At 38.8% G+C, this 25820-nt stretch overlaps 2 protein-coding genes and 1 long non-coding RNA gene across 52 annotated transcripts in view; 2 read left to right on the top strand and 1 right to left on the bottom strand.

The window, feature by feature from the left end:
* LOC119501887 (interferon-induced very large GTPase 1-like) overlaps positions 1-25820 on the top strand; it is a 342733-nt gene that overhangs the window by 183916 nt on the left and 132997 nt on the right. For 48 of the 50 annotated variants that reach the window (XM_037792613.1, XM_037792611.1, XM_037792610.1 and 45 more), the window contains 2 exons: positions 9161-9266; positions 9540-9580. In XM_037792613.1, coding sequence (XP_037648541.1) covers positions 9161-9266; positions 9540-9580 — 147 coding nt within the window. The remainder of the gene's footprint in view (positions 1-9160; positions 9267-9539; positions 9581-25820) is intronic. The other 2 variants (XM_037792593.1, XM_037792585.1) reach the window with 1 other exon arrangement.
* LOC119501937 lies at positions 14755-24888 on the top strand. Its single transcript, XR_005209964.1, has 3 exons — positions 14755-14767; positions 24450-24573; positions 24807-24888. It is a non-coding gene; the product is annotated as an uncharacterized LOC119501937 (long non-coding RNA).
* Positions 16578-18520, bottom strand: LOC119501904. The gene is made up of 2 exons (XM_037792672.1): positions 17018-18520; positions 16578-16977 (listed from the first exon to the last, which is right to left on the bottom strand). The coding sequence occupies exons 1-2, from the start codon at positions 18507-18509 to the stop codon at positions 16934-16936; spliced, it is 1536 nt and encodes a 511-aa protein (XP_037648600.1). The 5' UTR covers positions 18510-18520; the 3' UTR covers positions 16578-16933.

Raw genomic sequence — 25820 nt, 5'->3', positions numbered from 1 at the left:
ACCTGTTTTAAACACTGAAGCCGAACCAAATCAGACATAAGAGACATTTTACTTTGACATTTTTTGTGTATGATTACTGTAACAGGGCCCTAATATGATGTACGGTAATATAAGTGTCAAAGGTGAACCCTTTTTTCCCTTTCTTTTTAATTCACTGTAAGTTGAGTTTACGGTCCATTTTTATTTAATTTGTTAGTGAGCTTGTAAAACAATGTGTCAGTATTCAAATCACGTTGCTCCTCACAGTGTGGATCAAACATTCTGCATAACCAAAGTTAGCTACTCAGGGTGTTTTTTCACATGCACTTCGTTTGGGGAAGTGCATGAGGGTTTCTTGGGAGGGGTTAAGATCTCGGTGCTTTGCTTTTACTTTGATTTTTTCTATTATTTCTTAGGCCATGCTATCCTAATGTACAACCAAGAGAACACTAGCACTACTATGTTACGACCGTCCTGTTCCCATAGTCTACATTTTAAAGCCTTATGCCTAGCAGATCAGAATTAAAAAACTCTAGCTGGAATACAAGAGTTCTGAACAAATTGGTAAAAGTTAAACAAGTATTGAGTAGGATTAAGCAAATGAAGTCCAATCTAATTTTTCTACAGGAAATACATTTGGTGAAAGATGACATTAATAAGGTTGATAAAAGGTGGCCAGGACAAGTCTGCTTGCTTTACCTCTCATGCCAGGGGCGTTATGATATCAATTAATAAATCAATCCCCTTTCAGTTGAAAAACAAATATATAGGTCCACCAGGGAGGTGCATTATACTTAATGGTACCATAGTATCTACTCATATCAACTTAATAAGTATATATGCTCCTAATGGTGATGATCCCTCCTTCTATCAAAACCTCTTTCTCTCCTTATCATCCTACCCTGGTCAATGTATAATTGGCGGTGATTTCAACTGTGTGTTGGACCTGATAAATGATCGTTCCATTGGTGTCGACACTTCCCACCAACAAACAAGAAAGACTATTCAAAAATGTATGGTCAATTTGAATTTAATTGATATCTGGAGACTTTTGATCCCCAATAAAAAAGACTATTCATACTTCTCAAATACATATAAAACGTACTCTGGAATTGATTATTTTTTAATCTCTAATAGTTATACCACTTAGATTTCGCTTTCAATCTAGATGGCTGCAGTACCCTGATTTTGTGAAATTTCTTGAGGGGAAAATAGATGAATACTTCTCTCTAAACACAAACCAAACCAGCGCTTCAATAAAGTGGGAGGCATTCAGGGCATTTATAAGAGGCGAGATAATCAGCTATACTAAATACAAATCCAAAGTATATTATGAACAACTGGATGCTCTTGAACAAAAAGTTAGTGAGATGGAACAACAACTTTATCTCAGTGATATCTCAGAAACACAACAAGAGCTTCTCCTATTGAAATCCCAATACAATGAGCTAACGACCAATAAAATGATGAACAATCTTATTATGACCAGGGAGAAAAGGCTGGAAAGCTTCTAGCATGGAGAATTAAAAAGATACAAACAAACAGAGCTATTAACTAAATTAAGTTAGAAGATGGGAAACCTAGTTGAGCCAGTGGAAATAAATACTGCTTTTACAAAATATTATGAAGATCTATATAAATCTGAATACCCAGATAACTCAGAAAAGCAAAATGAGTTTTTGGACCAACTTCAATTCCCAACCTTGTCTGAGGAAGCTAAAACTAATCTTAATAAAAATGTATGTATCGAAGAATTAGTAGAAGCATTGAAGTGTATGAACAGTGGAAAGGCACCCGGGCCTGATGGCCTGCCCATAGAAATATATAAGAAGTTCTCAGGGAAACTAATGCCGCACCTCCTTGATATGTTTAACTAATCTTATGAAAAAGGAATACTACCTCCATCCTTAAGATCTGCAGTAATTTCTCTTCTGTTAAAGCAGGGCAAATCTCCCTCAGAAAGAGCGTTGTATCGTCCTATATCCCTAATGTCATGTGACACTAAAACACTGTGTAAAGCCTTGGCAAGGCGGATAGAAACAATCATTCCCCATCTGATCGCTAACGATAAAAATGGATTTGTGCAGGGCAGACAAGCATTTCATAACACACGTAGGTTGTTGAATGTATTATATGCTAAATAAAATGTCAGAAACCATGCAATCATGTCATTAGACGCCGAAAAGGCTTTTGACAGAATTGAATAGAGATACCTTTTTGATACTTTAAAAAGATTTGGATTTGGGAAAGGATATCTCAAATGGATCGAATTATTATACACAAAGCCAGTAGCAGAAATTCTAACAAACAACCAAATTTCACAGCCTTTTAACCTTTGTAGATCTACACGCCAGGGTTGTCCTATATCTCCCTTATTATTTCTATTTGCAATTGAACCCTTAGCTATGGCAATCTGTCAATCATCTGAAATCACAGGCATAACAATAGGCAGGACAGAACATCGTTTGTCTCTTTTTGCAGAACATATTGTTTTGTTTTTAAAAAACCTGGGAACTTCAATTGAGGGACTTTGTCATCTTCTGAAGTTATTTGGACAGTTTTATGGCTATAAAACCAATAACTGTAATATTGCCTTATTATTATTAAATAGAGAGGAGCGAAAAAGTCCTCCAATTCATACACAGTTTACTAATACCCCAGAACGATTCACTTATTTGGGAATTAAAATAACCCCTGACATTGAAAACATTATATCAACCAATTATGACCCACTGGTGGAGGAGGTGAAAGAATCTTTAGAGAGATGGAGCTCAATGCTCATTTCTATGATAGGACGCATTCATATTATCAAGATGTCTATTCTACCAAAATATTTATATATTTTTCAATCAATTCCACTCCCCCTACCCGCCTCCTTGTTCTCCACACTTAAGAAAAACTTTACCTGCTTTATATGGAACAATAAGCGTTCCCAGACTGCGTCTCGCTCTCCTCTACCTACCGTACGATCGTGGGGGAGTTAGAGTGCCTAACATGAAACTTTATTACTGGGCAGCTCAACTTCGTGCTGCCATGTTCTATTTTCTCACTACAAAGGTCCCAGCTTGGATAGAGATAGAGAATAATACATTGGAACTTCCACTGTACCTATACCTCTACTCATCACAAACCAAAATGCTTACAAAACATACATATAATCCATTCCTCAAAAACACTATATTAATCTGGCATGGGGCCCACACTTTTTTGAATGAAAATACAAAGTTCATGTTTCACGCCTATTTGGGGAAATGATAGTTTCAAACCAGGGAGGTGTGATATGGGATTTAAACATTGGATGGATAAAGGACTAAGTAAAACAAAAGACTTGTATAATGAAGGCGCTCTAATGTCGTTCCAGCAATTAGCAGATAAATATGACTTTCCAAGGAAACACGTTTTTAAGTATTTACAACTTAGGAGCTTTATACATTCCCCCCCAAAAAATACTAATGAGCCCTTACTGTCTACCATAGAACAACTCCGGTAAATCATTTACAGGGCAGGGGACAGTTGTCCAGGTTTTATGATAAACTATTAGCAGGTTCTAAAGAAAACTCCCTTTCCCATCTATCTGCATGGAAAAATGAGCTTCAGCTAGACATCTCTATAGAGGACTGGGAGGAGACATGCCTTCTGGCCCAAACCCAAACTATAAATACCAGGAGCAAACTGTTACAGTATAAATGGCTGCTCAGGACTTATATTACACCTGTTAAATTACACCATTTTAATCCCAGTATTCCTGACAGGTGCGTTAAATGTAATGAAGAAATTGGTACCTTGTTTCATTGTATGTGGGAATGTAGGGAGCTCCAGATGTTCTGGAAAGAAGTTCTTAAGCTGATTTCTGAATTGACAGAAAGTGTTGTTCCCATTGAAGCTAAAATATGTTTGTTACATATATACCCTGAAGGCTTTACAGTAAATGTAAAGAAACGTAAACTGATTAATTTCTGTTTGCTACAAGCCAAACGTGTCATAGCTTTAAAATGGAAGGATATTCTGAGACCTAACTCTAGTCAATGGATTAACGAGATGTCTTAGTCTGGCATTAGAAAAACTGATTTTCATAGTAAGAGGAAAAGTTGAGGATTTTTATATGATGTGGAAACCTTTCATATATTTTATGAGCGGCCTGACTGTAGATCTCTGTGATCGGATAAGGATTGGTGCTACCACCGTCACTCCAAGGTAGCTTGTAATTTGTATCATTGTTGAAGCAGGATGATTGTGAATAAGGAGATAGAACAGGATAATGACTGAATTGTACACTGATTTTTTTAATTGATTATATGTATATGTGTTTTTGTATGTGTTTATACTGCGTGTACGTATATATGTATGTATGTATATATGTATCGGTATATATATGTATATATAAATAGATTTTTATTTTATTTTATTGTTTTAAATTTTATTTCTTTTATTTGTGTATATTATTTTTACTTATATATATATTTTTTGTATTTATGTTTTTCCTGTATCTATACTGGCTTATTTTACATTAATATTAATATTAATATTAGTTTATTAAGCTCTTTTTTAACGAGAATGTTATTATTGGGAACGTTTGTGAATGTTTGTTCTGTTGTTTCAAAATGAACAAAAAAACAATAAATATAATATTGAAAAAAAACAACACCTGATTATTAGCATTATTAGTATTATTAGACTCCAAATCGGCCACATGTTATGATAAATAATAGTAGAGACAGGACTGCACAAAAGCCCCTTTGCACGCTTTCAGACAATTGGTGTGAATGCATAGTGCAAACGTGGACACGTGCATGGGGTGTATAACTGTGAGATCGCTGTCACACACTTTTTTATGTAATGTTAATGAACTGACAAAGTACATAGAGTCAGATACAAGCACAGCAGTTTTAACAGCTTTTGACCTGTTAATCAGGGAAAATATTGGTGCTGACATGCTTCTATACATGGCCTTAAATACAGATCAATAAGATCACTTCCTGAACAGATTTCACAATCAGAAGATGGATTTATTAGTAGTTTAGCTTTTGAAATCATGCTAAAATTACATATATATAAACAAACTGCACCCGAGTCCGCTTGGAAGCGGACCGAGACCCACCTTTTCAGGTGGACCAGAGTTTGGTTGTTTGGTCCACACCAGAGTTTGAATGAGCTTTCACACCAGCCCAAACAAACCTCAACTGGACAAATAGACCTGAGTTTGTTTTAACTGAACCAAACAGGTTATGAGTGAAAACAACTTTAGCAAACTGTTTTGCTGGCAATGGGACTGAATGGAGAGAGAAAAAAGCAGCAGGAGCAATTGATGATTTTCTCCTTTAGTTGGGCATGTATCCCGGCTAGTTAGCAATACAACCCAAAGTTCTACCAAAGTGCAGCTCCCTTGCTCAGATTTGAAGGCCATTGCAAAAATAAAACATTGTCATATGAACCTGAAGTGCTTACCCAAAGTCCTCATGCGACCTGTGGCTAGAGGTTACCGGCAATCCTGAATTTTACCCAGCGTTATCTCTGTCAATTTTACTGCTAGCAATACAACCCAAAGTTCTACCAAAGTTCAGTATTGCTTTAGCTGTGATTAGAGGTTACTGGCAACCAAGAAATGTATCCAACGTTATCTCTGTCAATTTTACTGCTACTTCAAAAGATAAATACACCGATGGAAAGCTGAAGATCTTGCCATTCTAAAGGTAAAAGGTAAATGGGTAAATGGTATTGGTTGTCATTCTAACATGAAGGCATGGGGGTGAAATTTGACCCTGAAATTACCATTTTCCTTTTATTTGGTTTTTCTCAGGTTATCAGCTTTTAAAAAGCACCCTTAAAAAAGATGAAACATGCCTGTGATCTTCTGACATCCGACCTGATCAGCTTGAACACATCTTGGAAATCATCAAGAGTCATGAAATCAGTTTTCTGCCACATTTTGGAATTTTAAGCACCTATTTGGTGGCCATTTTGTAAAATGGCTGCAACGTCCCTCAGGGGCCAAATTGGCAGCGCCCCGATATCTATTTCTTTTCGTGACATATAAACCTACATCTGTGCCAAATTTGTTGCTTTTATTGCAACAGCATTATAGCTAATGCTAGCGCCCTTGCTAGCTGGGAGGAGACTGACTGCGGGAAACAGCTTTGCCACCGAGTGTCTGAGTGAGTATGGACACTGATAATGTAATGTTATGATCATTTATAGTTAAAAGATAGAAGTTCATTAGTCTTTGTTAATTTCTGTGCGTTGGATGCTGCCACACCTGCTGCAGTAGAGATGCTCAGGACTTGCAGCTGCATGCCAGAGGAACCCGTGTTTTGCACACAGAGAGAGCCTCAGGACAGGTTTCATCATGGCATAGCTCATCACTGGAGAGAGGGTTTGGAAAGACAGTTACTAACAGTTTGTTGCATTCCAAGGAACAGTGTGTACAGACAATATTGTCCTTGAGGATTTCAAATGAGATCCAACAAGAGCGCCAACATTGTAGTACCACAAACTGAATTAAAAAACCTGGGTATTCTTTTCTTTTCTTTGGGTCACCAAGATATTTTAGAGGTGTCCATCATCTGGTTCTGTAATAAACATTATTTGTTTGTCTAACGGAGTAAAAAATGTACTTTATTAATAAGTCTGATTTGGAATTTATATTTGAGAATTTGTTATTTTGTTTATTTAATTATGTTGAGTATTTGTGAATTTTATCTCTATGAGTTATTCTTATTTACTGTTATGTTTCCTTTGGAAATTGCCTTTTGTGTCCTTCGTGGCTTCTGTACCTCCTGGGTTTCCGTAGCTCCTCCTGTCCGTCCCTCACAGTGTTGTTTTGCATTGCTGAGGGAGTGAAGGTACAGAAGATGGAGACTAGAAGACAATTAAAGAGTTTATTTGTCTTCTGCAGGAGTGAATAAATGTTTCAAAAGAGTCCATGTGTTGCCTCCTTCCATGCCCCACTCACATCCGTTACATTTGCTGTAGTTTTATAATAACGTGATATGCATGTGGTAAATTAATAGTGGCTAAGTATGAATGCAAGTGCCTCTGTGTCCTCCTGTGTCCTCTGGTGCTCCCAACGGCATCTGCAAGATTTCACTGACCAGAGGAAAACAAGCAGTCAGAGCTGATCTGAGGTCTGCTGTCCAGCTGCCGTCTATGAGAGCCGGCTGTCAATCACTCATGAACTCCAAACAAACGGTCAAACTAGGCAGCGCTGATCAAATATGAATCAATATTATGTTATGTTAATGCCTATTTCTCACCTCAAATGTTTTCAGAATCATCTTGTAGTGTACTGTTTAGCTGTAAAATGAGAAAGTTTGTGACGCGGCTGCCATTGTAAAATTTGTTGAAGGAACACCAAGTTCCGGTCACATGACCGGAGCACAGCCAATGGGAACGCTCTCTCAATGAAATGACCTGTGATTGGTCAAAGTCTTCCATCACAGGCTAGATTTTCTAAAGCCTGAAAACAGAGCCATGAGGAGGAGCAGAAGTCTAGTTTTCTCTAAGAATAATTGAATTACAATATTCTGAAAGGTTATTATGCAATTTTTGACCAATGATGCCAAAAATATACGGTCTACTGCCACTTTAAAAGGTCTTATTTAAATCATTAGGTTTGATTGGAGTTTCTTTTTATATTTTGAGCTTAGTTGGGATACTGTCTAAAGCACATGTAGAGGATTTAATTTAAGAAATTAAAATACCAAGTGCTGAGATATTAGTGGTTTGAAACTGGGTGAGGGAGTCAGGAACATTTTTGATGGTGGGTAGATTTCATGAAGTTTGAGACAGAATGCTCTCTATCTTCCCAACAAAATGTGCAGAAAATGTCTCTGTCCAATCATTAAATGGTTCAAGGTCTGTACTGGTTGGTCCATTAAGAAGAAAAAATAAACTTTGATAAACCCTGGGGCAATGAGCTAACCAATTATCACTTCTTTTATGCTGACCATGTGCATTCTGATATTCCAACATGACCCTGCAGTGGAGGAGTTAGAGGAGAGTGCAGCTGAAACCAAGGTAAAAGTAAGTCTCTTCACCTTTATTAATTATCTTTATTATAAAACTGTATTTTTTCTCAAACAGTAAGCCTGCTTTTAACTGCGACAAGCAGCTCTAGCTCACTCGGTCGGTCGGTTCACAAAAATGTCCCCAACCTTTGGTGGCCACGTTTTTTCACCCTCGTAGGTTGAAATTGGGCATGGGGGTCAAGTGTGTGGCTGTGTTCATGTCAACTGTCATAATCTGGTTGTGGCAGTGAGAGGGGTCTATAACAAAAAGGTGCATAACTTCTAAATGGAGTCACGTACCACAGCCAAACTCATGAACCGTGTTTCATAGACTCTCTTTCTGACACGTGTTAACCTATATGAGAGAGTGTTAGAACATGCTTTGATTAACCAGAATGACCAACCATTCAGGAGACGAGGGCCCTCAAATTGGTTGACCACGGCTCCTAAAGACACAGATATCTTCTTCAAAAATAAACATAACTGCATGGTTTTCTGATCATCCGAGAGCTAGCAAACAAGGTTATCCAAATCAATACTTTTGGTCCAAACTAAAGAAATATGCGAATTAGGTGATTTTTTTTGTTTTGCAAAAAACCAAAGACAAAGACTTCTTTACTTGCACGGCAGCTGGATTATTGTAATAAGAAGATAATATTGTGTCCCTTCAACCTTGGTTTAATTGCCTCCAGAAAATAGAATTAAACACAGAAATTTAGTAAATATATAATATAATGGTTAGTTCATCCAGTGTTATTTCTTTTAAAAACCCTGACCTTGTGCAATTTTCTTTTTCTTACATTATCTTGTAGTAGAAGATATGGAGGAGAATGCATCTGAAATCAAGGTAAAGGTAATATTGTTTCACCTTCATTAGTGATCATCATTAGAACAGCTTTTGTTTTCGACCTATATGTAAGTCATCACATTTGAAGTCTCACCTAAATAAAGAGTTCCAATCTTCAAAGCTGAAGTTAGGAACTCTGAATACTTTTTTACCTTGCTTTTATTTTTACAGTACTCTGCTGTACTTGTACTCAATTGCATCACTGTGTGACATTGATGTTGAGTGTTGTACAGTTATCTTGTTGCTGTTTTCTTGGTTTATACTACTGAAAACATTCTTAATCTCAAATGCTCTAACAAGGTGAACTAAATGAAATCCCCTGTTTTCTTAGTGTGATCCAGTGAATGGACCTGGTGATGATGAACACTCAAAGAATGATGACAACACAGGAGGAGAGTCTGAAATCACGTCTGTATCATCTGCAAACAATGAGAACGGTAACATTTTAATGAAAAAGAACACAAGTCCAACAACTCAGACTAGATCACTTTTTTGCTCTGTGGTCAATTTCTGCAAAGTCTGGATAACTTCAAAAATTAAAACTTAAAATATTTCATGTAGACAATCAACGTCTTGTGTAACAGTGAACTTTGTGAATCTATACATCGTTTTTGCAGATAAATCGAGTTAATCTGAAATGCTAAACTGACCAAAACCAACTTATTTTATGTTTGATCCTACAATCTGCTTGTTGTTACATTACTCTGCAGGAGACAAGCTGGAGGAGAGTGCAGCTGAAACGGAAGTAAAGGTCCGTCTAAGCTTCTCTATCCATTTCAGATGTTGCCTATGATATTCCTAAATCCACATTTGATAAATTGGACAGGTTAATTTCAAAATTCATATGGCAAGGAAAGCGACAACATTGCAGCTATCTAAACCAAATGGAGGGCTCAAACTTCCAAAACCTAAGATATTACTTCTGGGCTGCACAGTTAAAACCTTTGACAATACGGATCCAGGATTTTACACATACATGCTGGCTTAACATAGAAAAAAGCCTTTGTGCGAGGCCCCTACAGATCTTGCCTTTCCTAGATGTCTCCTTACGAGAAACTCAAATGGGCGAATGGACTAAAGTCACACTAACAATTTGGAGAAAAATCAAACTAGCATTTGGATTGTCCAAAGCAATTTCAGGACTAACCAATATTGGATTCATAAAGGATTTTGAACCCTCCTGTTTAGATACAGGGTTTAGAAAATTGTCAGAACATGGACTTGCAAATCTATACCAACTCCTGAAGGAAGACAGATATACATCATTTCAGCAGTTGAGAGAAGAATTTATACTTCCCAACACAGACTTTTTCCGATATCTACAATCAAGGGACTTCCTAACGAAACATAAGGAATGGGATAAAGTTTTGGAGCCCACTCCAATTGAAGAGTTCCTGATGAAATTACAAAAAGGAAACGGGGATAAGAAAATTATAGGCCGTTTTTACCAAATATTTCTAGGCATGATTCGAACAATACGCTTCAAATAAAAGGGAGATGGGAAATTGAAATGAATACAGACATACCACAGGACATATGGGAAGAAATATGCACCGAAGCACATCTAGTGATCAACTCTAATACCTGGAAGGAATTTAAATGGAAAGTGATTTCAAGATTCTTCCGGACACCAGAAAAAGTGGCTAAAATGTGCCCTACACAGTCGAATAAATGTTGGAGAAATTGTGGTACACATATTGGCAACCATATTCACATATTTTGGACATGCCCTAAATTAAAAACATTTTGGGAAGAGGTGTTTTGGGCACTCAAAGATGTATTCCACCAAAATTTCACTGAAGATCCAAAAATGGCACTGCCGGGAGCAATACCGGAAGGCATTAATGGAAGAGCCCAAAAATATCTCTTACAAATATTGTTAACAGCAGCAATTAAATGCATCACAATTAAGTGGCTAAAACCTGAGCCCCCAACATACTATTTATGGATTGAGAAGGTATGGGAAATTTACCGAATGGAACAAATAACCTATTCCTTGAGACTCCAAAAAGACAAATTTATTAAAAGGTGGAGCCCTGCCATGATTATACTAATACAGTGATTGGGGACCTGCATATTTTTATATATCCTGGATCATACTTGTATCTCTGTCTTCCTGACCCAAATCATCTCTCCAAGCACATACACACACCCATACAACACACACCCTTCCACACACTCCCCCTCCCTGACCTCCGACCCTTCACCACATTTATTTTTATTTAAATGTATTTATTTTACTTTATTTCACTTTAATTATTTGGATTGTTGAAGTATGTGTCCTCCCTCTTTCTCTGAATTCAATTGAAATTATAGTTTAAGATGAAGTCTTGTTTTGTTTTTTTGTGTTTTCCTATTTAAAACCCACGGGGGGGAGAGTGGCGCCTTTTGTAGTCCATCTTCAGAACATTGTAGTTTCACCATGGCAGATCTGCGTCACTAACATCCGCCGCCGTCGCATCATAATTACAGAGCCTAGTGAAAGAGCAGTCGGATTTTCTGAACACCACGGTTGTCTTTTCCTAAGTCCTTCTGAATTCTCCTTCTCATCTTTCCTTGACCTCATGACACTTTCCATTGAGGTCAAGGAAAAGTGGTTAGGAAAAGACGTTAGGACGTAATTTTTTGGCTTTTCGAACGCAACCATAGATTCTTGTAATTTCTAATGCAAAGCCCCCATATTTTGATTCAGTAATCATACAATTGAGAAGTGGATGTACAGTGTAGGAAGAGGATTATTCCAAATAACAGACATCAGCTGTAAATATACTGGAAAACCAAAGTTCGGAAACTTGTGTTTGGTGGATTATTTCTCTATTGTTACAAAGCTAATTGGCATTGTATTTTACATCGCTGGAAAGCCTGTTTTTTTACCTTCGCAATGATGTCCAACTTGTAAGGATCATGCATTTGTGGGATGAGCAGCACAAATGATTATGTGGGTATCGCCCAAGAAAAATTTGCCAAAATGCTCTGCCAATGGTAAACAGTGTATTCTCATAAGGCTACCAGGAAGCCTGCAATGACTGCCCTTCACCGTCAGGCCCGTTTGTGCTGGTGTCGACAACACAGACAATGGAACCTGAACATGTGGGGTAATGTCATATTCAGTGATGAGTCCAGGTTCTGTCTGCGAAAGTCGGATGGCAGGGTCAAAGTATGGAGACCACGTGGAGAACGCTATGCTGATTGTTGAACCGATGGAGTAACAGCTTTTGGTGGGGGCAGTGTCATGGTGTGGGGCGGCATCTCCCTTACTGGCAAAACAAGGCTTGTCATCATTGAAGGCCATCTCCATGCAGTGAGATATCGGGATGAGATTTTGCAGCCAGTGGCGATCCCATATCTCCACAATCTGGGACCTAACTTCATCCTCCAAGATGACAACGCTCGCCCCCACAGAGCCAGGGTTATCACAGACTACCTCCACAATGTGGGAGTAGAGAGAATGGACCGGCCTGCCATGAGTCCACACCTCAACCCAATTCAACACTTGTGGGATCAGCTTGTTAGAGTGACCAACACAACCACGAAGGCTGACCTGCAGTGAATCCTGGTTGAGGAATGGAGCGCCATCCCACAGCAACGTGTGACCAGGTTGGTGACCAGCATGAGGAGGAGGTGCCAGGCTGTTGTGGCTGCGTATGGATCTTCCACCGCTAATGAGGCTCCTGACATATTGTATTAAATTAATAAAGTGTAAAATAGCTAATATGTCTTGTTTGTTCCTTGTTACTGATAGAGAGTTCAATCATCCAATCCACCAAACAACTCAAAACAAGAGTCAGTTCCAACAAGAGAATACACTGTTTACCATTGATGGAGCATTTTGGCAAATTTTTCTTGGGTGCTACCCACATAATCAGCTGTGCTGCTCATCCCACAAATGCATGATCCTTACAAGTTGGACATCATTGCGAAGGTAAATAAACAGGCTTTCCAACGATGTAAAATACAATGCCAATTAGCATTGTAACAACAGAGAAATAATCCATCAAACACAAGTTTCCGAACTTTGTTTTTCCAGTTTAGAAACAGAAGGAAGTTGATTTAGATCTTCAAATGATCTTAGGCCTTCCTTGTTAATAATATGAGAGTATGGATACGGCCTTTTGTTCAGCTGGGGAAAACTATGTATGTAAAAAGGGAACTGGATACAGCGTTGCAGGCGGAGCATCGTTCATCCCTATGAAAGTTGCTCAGTGGCACATGAAAAATCTTATATCTTAAAGGAAAAATATTTTTTTATGCATTTTATGAAAGAAAAAAAGGGGTTGTCAATTTTAACAATTAGCACTAATCGTATTTCATATTTAGGTAGACTTATCCCTCTGCAAAACTATATCAAGTGAGACTCTTCCTTCAAACTGAATTTGATAATCTCTCTACAGTTAAAGCTGAAGAGATGCTTTTGAAATTTAGACACGCTTGTTATGAGTATGCTGACAAACCCAGTAGGCTCCTGGCTCATCAAGTCCTCTGCATCTCCATTAATCTCAGACATTAATGTCAGTAATGGACTCACTCGTGACCCTCAAGAAATAAATCAGGCATTTTACATTTCACTTTATTCCTCTGAAGAAAGTTTTAACCCTGAAGATCTCCATGGGTTTTTAAGAAAATGTTCCAACATCTAAAGTCAGTGCTATTGATAAAGTGGAAAGGTTACTATTCACAGCACCAGTTTCTTCAGTTTGTACTAATAATACCTACCCTAAGTAGTTCCATATAAGTAGAGGGACAAGACAGGGTTGCCCGCTCTCTCCTCTTTTATTTCCAGTCACTATTGAGCCTTTCTCTCTAGCCCTTCAGTACAGTACACAGATGAGAGGCATTGTAAGAGAGAGACAAGAACAACATGAGTCGCTTTATGTGGCTTATTTACTTTTATATATATCTGACCCCTCTATCGCTCTACATCATGTTTTAGACATTCTGAATATATTTGACAAACTCTCTGGCTATAAACTAAATTTGCAGAAAAGTGAATTATTTCCGATCAATGAGGCAGCGCGTAAATATCCCTTTGCCTCACTTCCTCTAAAAATTACTGACCTACTTACTTACTAGGCATTAATGTAACTAATACATGTTCTAATCTCTTTGCAGCTAACTGTCTTACTCTTATGGACCAGGTGAAGTGCAGTCTAAACTGCTGGAGGTCATTAGGCCTACCACTGTCAGTTGCAGGTCGTATTAATTCCATACAGATGAATTTCCTTCCTAAATTTACTTATCTATTCCATACTTTCCATACTACTATTCCATTACATACTTATTGTATTCCGATTTTCATCCTCAAATCATTTTAAAATAAATGACGCAGTATTATTTCATCCTTTAACTGGAACCTTAAGTCGCTTTGACTATCAATGAAAACACTCAAATATTCAAAAAAGGCAGGAGGGATGTCAGCACCAAACCTTTTGGTGTATTACTGGCTGCTAACAGAAGCCCAATTCTGCACCGGCTCTACGAGGACCCAGGAGCAGATACACTATCTTAGAAGTATAAAGTTACATAAAATGGAAATACTCAAGTAAAGTAGAAGTACTTCAAAATTGTACTTAAGTACACTACTTAAGTAAATGGCATTGACACCACTGCTGATTTACATGTAATGTGCATGCAGAGTTTCTCAGCTCCACAGAGCTGTCAATAAACATACATTGTTAGAGAGGCTACTACATTTAGTTGTGTTCAGAGTTGACAGTTGTTTGTGCTTTAGCATTTCCGTCATGAACCTATACACCGCTTTCCCTGAAGTCACGTGGTTTCAGGTAAATCATGAGTTGAGGCAGTCTTACTTTCACTTTCACGTTTCTTATCACTGATTTATATCAGTTATCAGATCTAAACAGGTCTCTATAAATAGAGTGAGAACAAAGCAGCCTCATCCACACAGACCAGGCAGAGCTCAAGAGACACGGAACAAAAGGTGAGTTTAAACTATGTACTGTTTTGTGTCCATACTTAAAATCTGAGCATGTACAGTTTTTATAACAACTTCAGTTTGATGTAGTGATATTTCTCAATAAGTGTTTGCTGCTCTGACTTGTGTGGAAGACTTTTATTTAAGAGTTCTTGCACACACACACACACACACACACACACACACACACACGCACACACACACACACACCTAAAGCCCTAAAACAAATCTCACCCGTTTTTGCACCTGTTACTGTTGTGAAAGCGTGTTAGACATTTAAGGTGATGCATAAAACGCTGTCTGAAACCTACTTTCAAAATTGTGAAAACTTTATTCTATCTGTGGAAATGAAAAAAAGGAGATTTCACTACTTCTTTTTTTTTTTTTTTTTTTACATCTTGACCTCATTGGACCAGGTCCAGATCAAAAACCACTACACTTAGACTTGTCAAATCTGGACGAGATTATCCCAGAGAGGCTAAATATTCTTTAATACACAGTTTCAGATTTGTGAAACCTTAATACATTTTTACCTGAGATATAAACTCACTTAATTGTGTGTATGTATATATATATATATATATATATATTATACACTTTATATATAAAATATTATGACATAATTGTGTGTGTGTGTGTGTGTGTGTGTATGTATATAAATATATATATATATATATATATATATATATTTATATGTTATAAAAACATGTATATATGTATATATATAATATATATATATACATTTTATATATATAATTTATATATTATACATATAATATATGTATGTCTATGTGTGTATATATGTATACACAGATACAATTAAGTCATAATATTACAAGAAAAAAAAAGTTGTGATATTTCAAGAATAATAGAAAAGGTTGCTTTAAGTCAAACGTGCATGTTTTATCATTTCCTGAGAGTCCATAGGGTACTTACAGTTATATAGACTTGTACAAAGTTCACTGCAGTGTGACGTCTTTCCTCTGACCTGCAGCTCTGTGTTGTTGTCTCTGCTTCCCTCTCTCTTACACACACCTTTGCTCTGTTAGATTCTGCCGGCCTTTCACGTCATCATGACTGAGCTTTAGTTAAATTAACTTTATTTCCAAAATTATGACTTTTATTCTCGAAATGCATGACTTTATCCTCATAATATTAAAACATTTTTCTTAAAATATTCTGACTTTATTGAAATCTCAAAGAACACAGATATGTGGGACATGATTTGAATCTGCAGAAAGTTTTTGAACCTGAGCAGAAATATTGCTTAAACACATATATGAACTGTTAAAGTCCAAGGGTTACAGAGATACAGCGTTCCACGATTTAATAAGGTTAGACTGAAGCACTCTTTTGTACACCAGTCAATTCTAAAAATAAATATGGAGCCTAATCCCAGATCAAATGTACGTTGAAGGGCCCTTGTAGTGGCTATCTTTAGTCTTCATACTTCCATCTTCGTCTTAACTTACTTTCTGTCATTAACCACACTTCAAGGACGACATCACAATGTTTTACGCGTTGAGTCGGCCCGGTAGCAACGCCAACGGCAACGCCAACGGCAACGCCAAAACAACCGTGTTGCTCCGCCGGTAACTCATTTATTTACAACTGAACCTTTTCACAATAAAAGTCATTTCACAATAAAAGTTCACTTTCTGTCCCTAAGTCACGTGTGTACGGAAGCCTCACAGGACTAAACTCAAATTCACAGTGGTAAACATACAGGAAGGAATCACCATATATAGTCATAATATTCTCTCATATTTAACTGAAATATATTTCTCACTGAACTTCAGCAAAATAATATTATCAAAACAATAAACATAAACTTGGCACTAGTAAATGGCGCTTACATTCCGGCCCCTAATTGTTACTGCTGAGGCATAACAATTACACATTAACACATTAAAGCGTCATGTAACTTAAAACTCAGGATTTATATGACTAACTTATTTAAACATGAACTTATATTCATCTCCTAAACAGTACATTTCAAATACACATTTAGTTTGAATACAAAAATGTACTCAAATGTAGTATGTAGCATAAATCTCATGCTTTAAGCACAAGTATATCATACATGAAATATAAACATCTACACTTGGTCATCCATTTCAAGCAACAGACATAACTTATCTGTTGGCCTTTCCAAAAGACTAGTTTTAGTTTTCACAAATACACGTCTGACAAGTCCGTTTGAATCAGATATTGTCCTTTCGACTTTTGCCATCAACCAGGAGCTTCTTGGTGCACTGTCATCAACTATGAGGACGATATCTCCTGGTTTCAGATTTCTCCTGGGTACTAACCACTTCTGTCTTTCTTGCAAAAGCGGCAAGTACTCCTTTGTCCAACGCTTCCAAAAGATGTCAGACAGGTACTGCACCTGTTTCCACCTCCTCTTGACATACAGATCTTCCTTTTGAAATACTCCAGGTGGTAGCACTGGTTGTCTTTTAAGAAGAAGTATGTGGTTTGGTGTCAGCACTTCTAGATCATCTGGATCATTTGAGACTCTTGTTATTGGCCTGCTATTGATAATTGCCTCAACTTCACATAACAATGTCTGGAGGCATTCATCGTCGAGGGGCTGCTGTTTCAGAGTCTGGTTAAGAATTTTCCTTACAGATCGTATCTGCCTCTCCCAAACGCCACCAAAATGTGAACCTGCTGGTGGGTTGAATATCCAGGTAATGCCTTTCTGGATGAGCATGTCTGAGATTTTTGATTGATTCCAACCTTTAATTGCTTCACGCATTTCTTTCTCTGCTCCCACCAGGTTTGTGCCATTATCTGATCTCATAACAGACACTTGGCCTCTCCTAGCAATAAATCTCCTAAATGCATTTATGCATGAGTCAGTGTCGAGTGAATGGGCAACTTCTATGTGAATTGCTCTAACAGTAAGACATGTGAACAATACACCATACCTCTTGACTCTACTTCGCCCACGCTTGACCTCAAAGGGTCCAAAAAAGTCTATTCCCACATTAGTGAATGGGGGCTTGTCAGGTATCAAACGATCTTGTGGTAGATTTGCCATTCTCTGTTCACCAGGTTTTGCTGAGATCCTTTTGCATGTGACACACTTAGACAGTATTTTCCTAATGGCAGAGTCTGCTTGTGGAATCCAGAATCTCTCTCTCAGTCTGGATAGTGTATAATTCCTTCCACCATGTCCTGTTTCTTGGTGAATATGTCTGAGAATCAAAGTGGAAACATGATGACCTTTAGGAAGAATCACAGGATGCTTAGCATCTTCTGGCAATGCAGACTGATGCAACCTCCCTCCAACTCTTAAAATCCCATTTTGAAGAACAGGATCAAGCTTGACTATGTGACTGCTCCCTTTAAGCTTGTCACCTTTCTGAAGAGAAATAAGCTCATCACCAAAGCCTTGACTTTGACAAAACTTGATAATCTCAATTTCTCCCATTGCAACATCTTCAGCAGTGAGCAGAGATCCCTTCATGGTTGATCTGAACTTGTGCATTTTGCTTGTAACCATCTCAGTTTTCTTCTCATGACTCCAAGTGTCACTTGCCTGTGAGATCAGAAACTTACGATGTGTGCTCAGCTTATGAAGCAGTTGTTTGAATCTCATCATCCAAGAAACTGCCTTTTTTAGACAGTGCCACTCTGAATAGTGACAAATCAGCTTGTTAAGTGGGTTTTCATGCACATCTGTGGCATTCACACACATTGCTCCTTTAACTTCAACATCATCTGTGTGTATTTCTCTCATGTCTGGTGAAACTGGCCAATATTCCTTGTCCTTTGTCAAAAACTGTGGCCCAGCAATCCAGGTTTGACATCTTGTGAATGTGTCTGCATTCATTCCTCGTGATGTATAATCAGCGGGATTCAACTCTGAATTAACATACATCCACTGACTTGGTTTAGTATTGTCACTGATGAGTGACACTCTGTTTGCTACAAATGTTTTGTACCTGACATTTTTATTGGCAATGTACCTTAACACAGTAGTACTATCAGACCAAAGCACTGATTCTTCCAGCGGCATTTGCAGCTCCTTTCTCATGAGCCTGTCCATTTTTACAGCAACTGCAGCTGCTGTTAATTCCAACCTCGGAATCGTTGTTTGTTTCAGCGGTGACACTCTCGACTTGCTGATGATGAATGAACAGTGAGTTTCTCCTTTTCCATTTGTTATGCGAAGGTAGGTAACAACTCCGTAGCCTTTTTCACTCGCATCAGCGAAGTGATGCAACTGTGCTGATGTGATTTTTCCAAATCCAGTTGGTTTCAGGCATCTATCCACAGTGAAACCATGAAGCTTTGTGAGGTCAGAAAGCCACCTTTGTGACCTTTGAGCCAATTCAGCAGGGATATCCTCATCCCAGGAGACTTTCCTGCCACATAGCTCCTGCAGGATCATTTTTGCTGGAAGGATGACTGGTGACAGAAATCCTAATGGATCATATATAGCACTCACAAATGAGAGGATACCACGTCTTGTCTGTGGCGTATGTTTTGCATTTATCCTGATCTTGAATACATCTGACTCTGTGCACCAGTTTACTCCTAAGACTCTTTCATCAGGTAACACATCATGACTGAGATCCAAATCCTTAACCTCCTTTGCCCTTTCTGTTTCAGGTATGGAGGCAAGGACGGCTCTGCTATTGCTCATCCACTTTGTTAAATGGAATCCTCCACTCTCACACAGTGCTGTTAAGTCCTTGACCATAGCACACGCTTGGGTTTCATCTGATACTGACTGTAGACAATCATCTACATAAAAATTGTTCAGAACTGCTTTAACTGCAGCAGGTGGCATTTTGTCTTTAGCATCTTCAGCTGTCCTCCTCAGTGCAAAGTTGGCACAGCTGGGGGAGGAAGTTGCCCCAAACAAGTGCACAACCATCTTGTATTCTTGCAGAGGTTCGTTCAAGTCTCCATTCGGCCACCATAGGAAACGCAGAAGGTCACTGTCCTCTGGTGGTACTCTCACTTGGTGATACATAGCCTCTATGTCTGACATTAAGGCAATGTGGTCATGTCTGAATCGTGTCAACACTCCAACAACTGAGTTTGTTAAATCTGGACCTTGCAAAAGTTCTCCATTTAATGACTTGCCTTGATATGTTACTGCACAGTCAAAAACTACACGGAGCTTCCCTTTTTGGGGGTGGTACACCCCATGATGAGGTATGTACCAAACTCTCTCATCTTCAGACACAGTCTCTTCATTTGGTACTGGAACTGCGTAACCTTTAATTAACAGGTCAGACATGAATCTTTGATATTCTCTGTGAAACTCCTTGTTTTTGGTAAGTTTCCTTTTCAGGTTTTCTGTTCTCTGCACAACTACACTGCGGTTGTTAGGCATTTTGACAGCCTTGTTTCTTAAAGGAAGACGTATACTGTAGTGTCCATCAACCATTTTAACTGTTTCATTGACAGAGTCCATAAACTGAATGTCTTCTTGTGACATTTCCTGTTTTTCTTCACTTGCCTTTTCTGGAAAATCGTGGTTGAATTGTTGCATCAGCATGTCTTCTACCCTTGCAATAGAGATGCGATTTACAGAAACACTTAGTCCACTTTCAGGTGGCATAGTACAATCATCTCTCCTGAGAGGACCGTTGATGACCCATCCTAGGATTGTGCGAACTGCATATGGACCGTCATCCTCACTGTGAATGACCTCCCATGGCTCCATAGCCTTGTAAACATCACATCCTATCAACAGTCCAATGTCTGCATCTATGTGTGGCAGCTCGATTCTCTGAAGGTGTGGCCACTGTTCCAAATCTTCCTGCATTGGAATGTTGTCTTTGGACACTGGAATGTCTTTGTGGGTGTAAATGTCAGGTAAGTCAACATAAATGTTCTCTTTCAAACCACACACCTCTAATCCTGAAAGATGGTAGCTTGACTCTAACTTTTCCTGACCCATTGTGCGAAGCAGAATTTGCGTTTTCTTGCCTTCAGTCTCAAGCTGTCTCATCAGCTTCTCAGAGCAGAATGTGGCTTGGCTTCCATTATCCATGAATGCATAGGTCTCAATTATCTTGTTGCTTTTCTTTAACTTGACACACACTGGCACAATTGACAGAACACGACTGTCCTTTCCGGCCCCAGTAGCTCCACAAGTTCCACCTGAAATGTGTGTTGATTCATTAGTCGTAGTACTTTCAGTGGTGCTTTTCTGTCTGCTCTCAAATGCTTCCTTATCTTCCCTTGTGAAATGAAGCATGCTTGGATGTCTCTTAGAGCAGTGCTCACATGTAGCTCTTTTCTTACAGTCTTTACTCAAATGTCCTGGTGTCAAACATGCAAAGCATAGACCCTTTACTTTGAGAAACTGTAGTCTTTCCTTGTAAGGCTGGTTTCTGATTTTGTGGCATTCTGCCAAGGCATGTTGTTTTTCACAGTATACACATGGCTTGTGGAAGGCATTACTGGTGTAACATGAGAAATCTTTACTGTTTTCAGATGAACTTTCATTTGATGCTGGTGCTACACTTGTGGCAAATGCAGTCCCCTTTGGCCTAGGTGCTTGATTCATTCTCACATTTGCATAAGGTTTTCCCTTATCTTCAGCACTCTTTATGTCCCCAAACACAGGATCTGCAGCTATTTTAGCTTGCCTGTTTATGAATCTGATCAAATCTGGAAACTTTGCTCTTTTTCCACTTTTCTCTTGAATGTCGAAGGCAGAAACTCTCCACATTTCTCTCATTTTGTATGGTAGCTTAGAGACAATGACTCTGATGTTAGTAGGATTCTCCATGTCTTGAAGCTGGTCAATGTCTTTCATTGCATTGTTACAACCCGTGAGGAACAGGGAGTAACTATGAAGAGCCTTAGCGTCATCTGGTTTATTTTGCAGCCAGTTGAGGGCCCTGTTTATGTATGCAGATGCAATTTTCAGTTCGTTACCATAGTGATATGTCAGCAATTTCCTTGCCTCAATGTAGCCTTGATGAGGACTCATGTGCTGACAACTTCTGACCAAGTCTCTGGGTTCACCTCTGGTAAACTGTTCAAGGTAATATAACCTGTCACCATCACTATCAGCTTTGTCATGAATAGTATGGTCAAAAGCCCTTAAGAATGATCTAAACTCAAGTGGATCACCACTGAAAACAGGAACATCTCTTTGGGGCAGATGTGACAGTCTCTGTTGTTTGACTAACATCTCAGTGATGTCATTTTGTTTCAACATCACTTCACACAGGTTGATTGCATTTCCATTGTAATCATTTTGCTGTATGTCATCTTCTTGTTTCACTTGATAGTCATTTGCCTTTGACTGCTCGTTATGTTCATAACGTATTTCTGGCTCTTGGCTGCTTAGCTGCTGATTGACCACTAAGCTTGCATCGCGGTGATCAATTACATCACCGTTACAGCTCTCATACTCACAATTTTCCAACGCCTTTATTTTGGCTGTAGAGGCAGCAATAGCTGTGTCGATATCAAGCTGTTCCCTTTTTGCCTTTAACTTGCATTCTTCATGTTCCCTTTTTGCCTTTAACTTGCATTCTTCGATGTCTAATGCTTGTCTCTGTTTCAGGGATGCTGCACGTGCAAGTAAAGCGACGCGTTCTGCTTCTTCCTTGTGTCGTACAGATGATATGGAGGAGACTCTGGATGATCTTGATGAGCTGCTGGTAACTGTGCTTCGTGCAACATATGAACCAGATTTCTTTTTTGCTGGTGTATCAGTTACAGATACACTATCATCTGGATTCACATCTTCTTGATGTTGCTCCCTCGTTGTAGAAATCCATTTTTCAACTTCATTCATGAAATTACTGAATTGTTCTTCTTTTGGCTTGTACCAAAACCTTTGGTCAGCATCCTTTTCTTCTTCAGGTAACAGCAACAGTACATCCTCATTTGCATCAATAAACTCCTTTAGTAGTTTTGAGCATTCATACAAATGTTCATCAACAATTTCTGGACTCTCATTATCTTTCATTAGTCCATTAATCTTATTTGTTTTTGATGTTAACTGTGACAGTTTAGATCTCCTTGCATTTATATGCCTGGTCAGTCGATCTTCCAAACCTCTTTCGGTGTATCTTGGTGCCCTCTTGTGCCCAGACCTGCCGCTGCAGCTCTGGGCTCTCGACGTCGAATTCTGTCTGTCGTCGTCCGCCATCTTAGCTGTTTACACAACTTCTAGCTCAACAAGTGTTCATGAGAAATGGTCTATGACACAAAGCACAGCAGGCTTTCTTCACAAATGTCATCTTCTTAAGACCAAAACGTCCTTACTGCCTCATTTTCTTTAGAAGTTGAGTATCATATGTTTATTCATTTTCGGGACATTTCTGCAGCATATCTGTGTCCATGCTGTCTTCAGACAGTTTCCTTATGTCTTATTATAACTTTGGGCACTTATCTGAAACCGTAGTTTTATTCCTTCTGTTCAGTTCTTTTGTCGTCATGGCGACGCAGCAGTAGGCCTGCTCCTCGTGAGCGGGTTGTTTTACTTAATGTAGTGGCTATCTTTAGTCTTCATACTTCCATCTTCGTCTTAACTTACTTTCTGTCATTAACCACACTTCAAGGACGACATCACAATGTTTTACGCGTTGAGTCGGCCCGGTAGCAACGCCAACGGCAACGCCAACGGCAACGCCAAAACAACCGTGTTGCTCCGCCGGTAACTCATTTATTTACAACTGAACCTTTTCACAATGAAAGTCATTTCACAATAAAAGTTCACTTCCTGTCCCTAAGTCACGTTTGTACGGAAGCCTCACAGGACTAAACTCAAATTCACAGTGGTAAACATACAGGAAGGAATCACCATATATAGTCATAATATTCTCTCATATTTAACTGAAATATATTTCTCACTGAACTTCAGCAAAATAATATTATCAAAACAATAAACATAAACTTGGCACTAGTAAATGGCGCTTACAGCCCTGAATATCGTCTTCTGTGATTCTAATGTTTAAATGTTTGTATCCTTGTTTCTTGTCTTTGTCCTTTTTGTGATGTTGCAAATGGAGCTGCTGTGATGCAAAACAAGTTTCAGACCTGTCTGACAATAAAGTATTAGCGTATTATCGTATTATCGTATAAATTAATTAAAATTAATTTATCATTCACGTGAATAGGTGCCACATGTAGGCTACATTTAAAGAGGTTACTTCCCTCCAAAAAAAGACATAAAAGAGGATGGAAGTGTAAATCATACCTATGTGTGTGTGTTGACTCAAGTTGATCTACTGTACATGAATAAATAAATATTTGAAAGGTATACAGAACGCCTGAGAGCCTGACTGCATTATATTCCATTATATTTTGAATTGTCACCTGGCGCCTGAATTTTGTGTTTTTACCGAAGTAAAGATAATTCCACAATTTATGGTGGAATGGGGTGTTTCAATGTTACTTGGTAAAGATACTACTATGATTTCCCTCCATTAGTCATTTTCAAAAAATTACTGGTTGTGTTCGCTCATCATGTAATTATATTCATGACAAAATATAAAGAAATGAATGCAGGAAAAAATTGCAATATCTGCAACATTCCACCAGCAGTAAAATCATCAGGATGTTCCACAAAATGTTTTATGTGCAAGATTTAGTGCTTTTATTTATCTTCTCAAATAATTAGCTCAATCAGCTTGAATGGTAATGTGCCTTTGCAGTAATAGTTTATGTTGTATTTGTCTCAATGGTTTCGTCATAGGCCTACAGCACGACTCTGTAAAGATGAAGAGCAGATAAAATGGATGAAGACAGCGATGACAACACAGCAGCAGGAGGAGGACTGTCTGTAACCAAGTCTGTACTATCTGTAGCCAACGAGACAGGTAATATTTGAAACAAGAATTGATGTACAGTAACATTGATTATATAGATTATGTTTCAGTTGAGTTTCAAACACTGAGGAAGTATTAAAACATATCAAACTAATCATGTGAATGTGAGAATTAATTATATACTTTTATTTTGTCATTGAGTTTGTGTACAACTTTGACAATGCTGCTTTTTTGATTACTGCAGTGTTACATAGTGATGTTGTTCTCTGTTTATTTTGTTTCAGGGATACCTGAACTCGCACTTGTGTTAAAGGGACTATTTGTAACTTTCAGAAATGCTTCTTAACAGCGACACCTGTGGCCGTGAAATCAACGAAAGTCAGCGTCGGGCTCGCGCTTGCTCGCTCTCAATATACATGAACGAGCATCACTCAAAACAGTGAGGCGACACACGTAAGCTAAAACCACAATATCACTCTATATTTCAGCTGCTTGGCAGTAATGTTAGCTGACCAGACGAAGGTCTCTCCATGAACATGATTTAGATCTGATCCTAGTGTTGGCTTTTCCTGCCTAAGTGCAGGCTGAGGCAGCGGGGCTCTGCAGCATGTCTCCTCTGCTCTCTCCTCTGCTCTCTCCGCCCGCAGCCGGAGAGAGCAGAGGAGACACCGGCACCCGGTCGGTAACGAGAAGACAACGTAAATCTCTGTAGAGCTCTGTCACTTCACAAGACACGGAAAACCTCTGTTGGTCTGGAGGAGCTGCAGCAGTTATTTCTGCACAAACGTCCCCTGTGCATTCACTAGATATTCTCAGAGCTAAACTAACTCTTCGCAGTGTGGAGTGAGCGCGCGTTTACGTCTAGAGGTGGAGCGAGCTGATCGAGGACGCGCGCTGTCTCAGTGAAGGCGAGCAGGCAGAGGAGGAGGGTACGCCGGCTACACGCGAACACGCATATGCGTGACGACCCGCTACATTTATGCGCGTACAAAGTTACAAATAGTCCCTTTAATTTGTGTTTTTTTAATTTTCAATTTTTTTTATTGCAACACACAAAACAAAACATTAACACAACAACAAGAGGATGACAAGAACAGTGAGTACAGGCCAGTTAACACATTTCTGCCATAGGATGAGAGAACCAAGGGATGCGTGTGTGAGTGTGTGTGTGTGTGTGTTTGTGTGTGTGTGTGTGTGTGTGTGTGTGTGTGTGTGTGTGTGTGTGTGTGTGTGTGTGTGTGTGTGTGTGTGTGTGTGTGTGCAAGCATGTGTTTTGGGGTGGAGTCTGTACGGGGGAT

This window comes from Sebastes umbrosus, chromosome 14 (assembly GCF_015220745.1).
Source record: "Sebastes umbrosus isolate fSebUmb1 chromosome 14, fSebUmb1.pri, whole genome shotgun sequence".
Lineage (NCBI taxonomy): Eukaryota > Metazoa > Chordata > Actinopteri > Perciformes > Sebastidae > Sebastes > Sebastes umbrosus.
The sequence above is the reverse complement of the archived record's forward strand: the minus strand, read 5'-3'. Positions and strand labels throughout refer to the sequence as shown.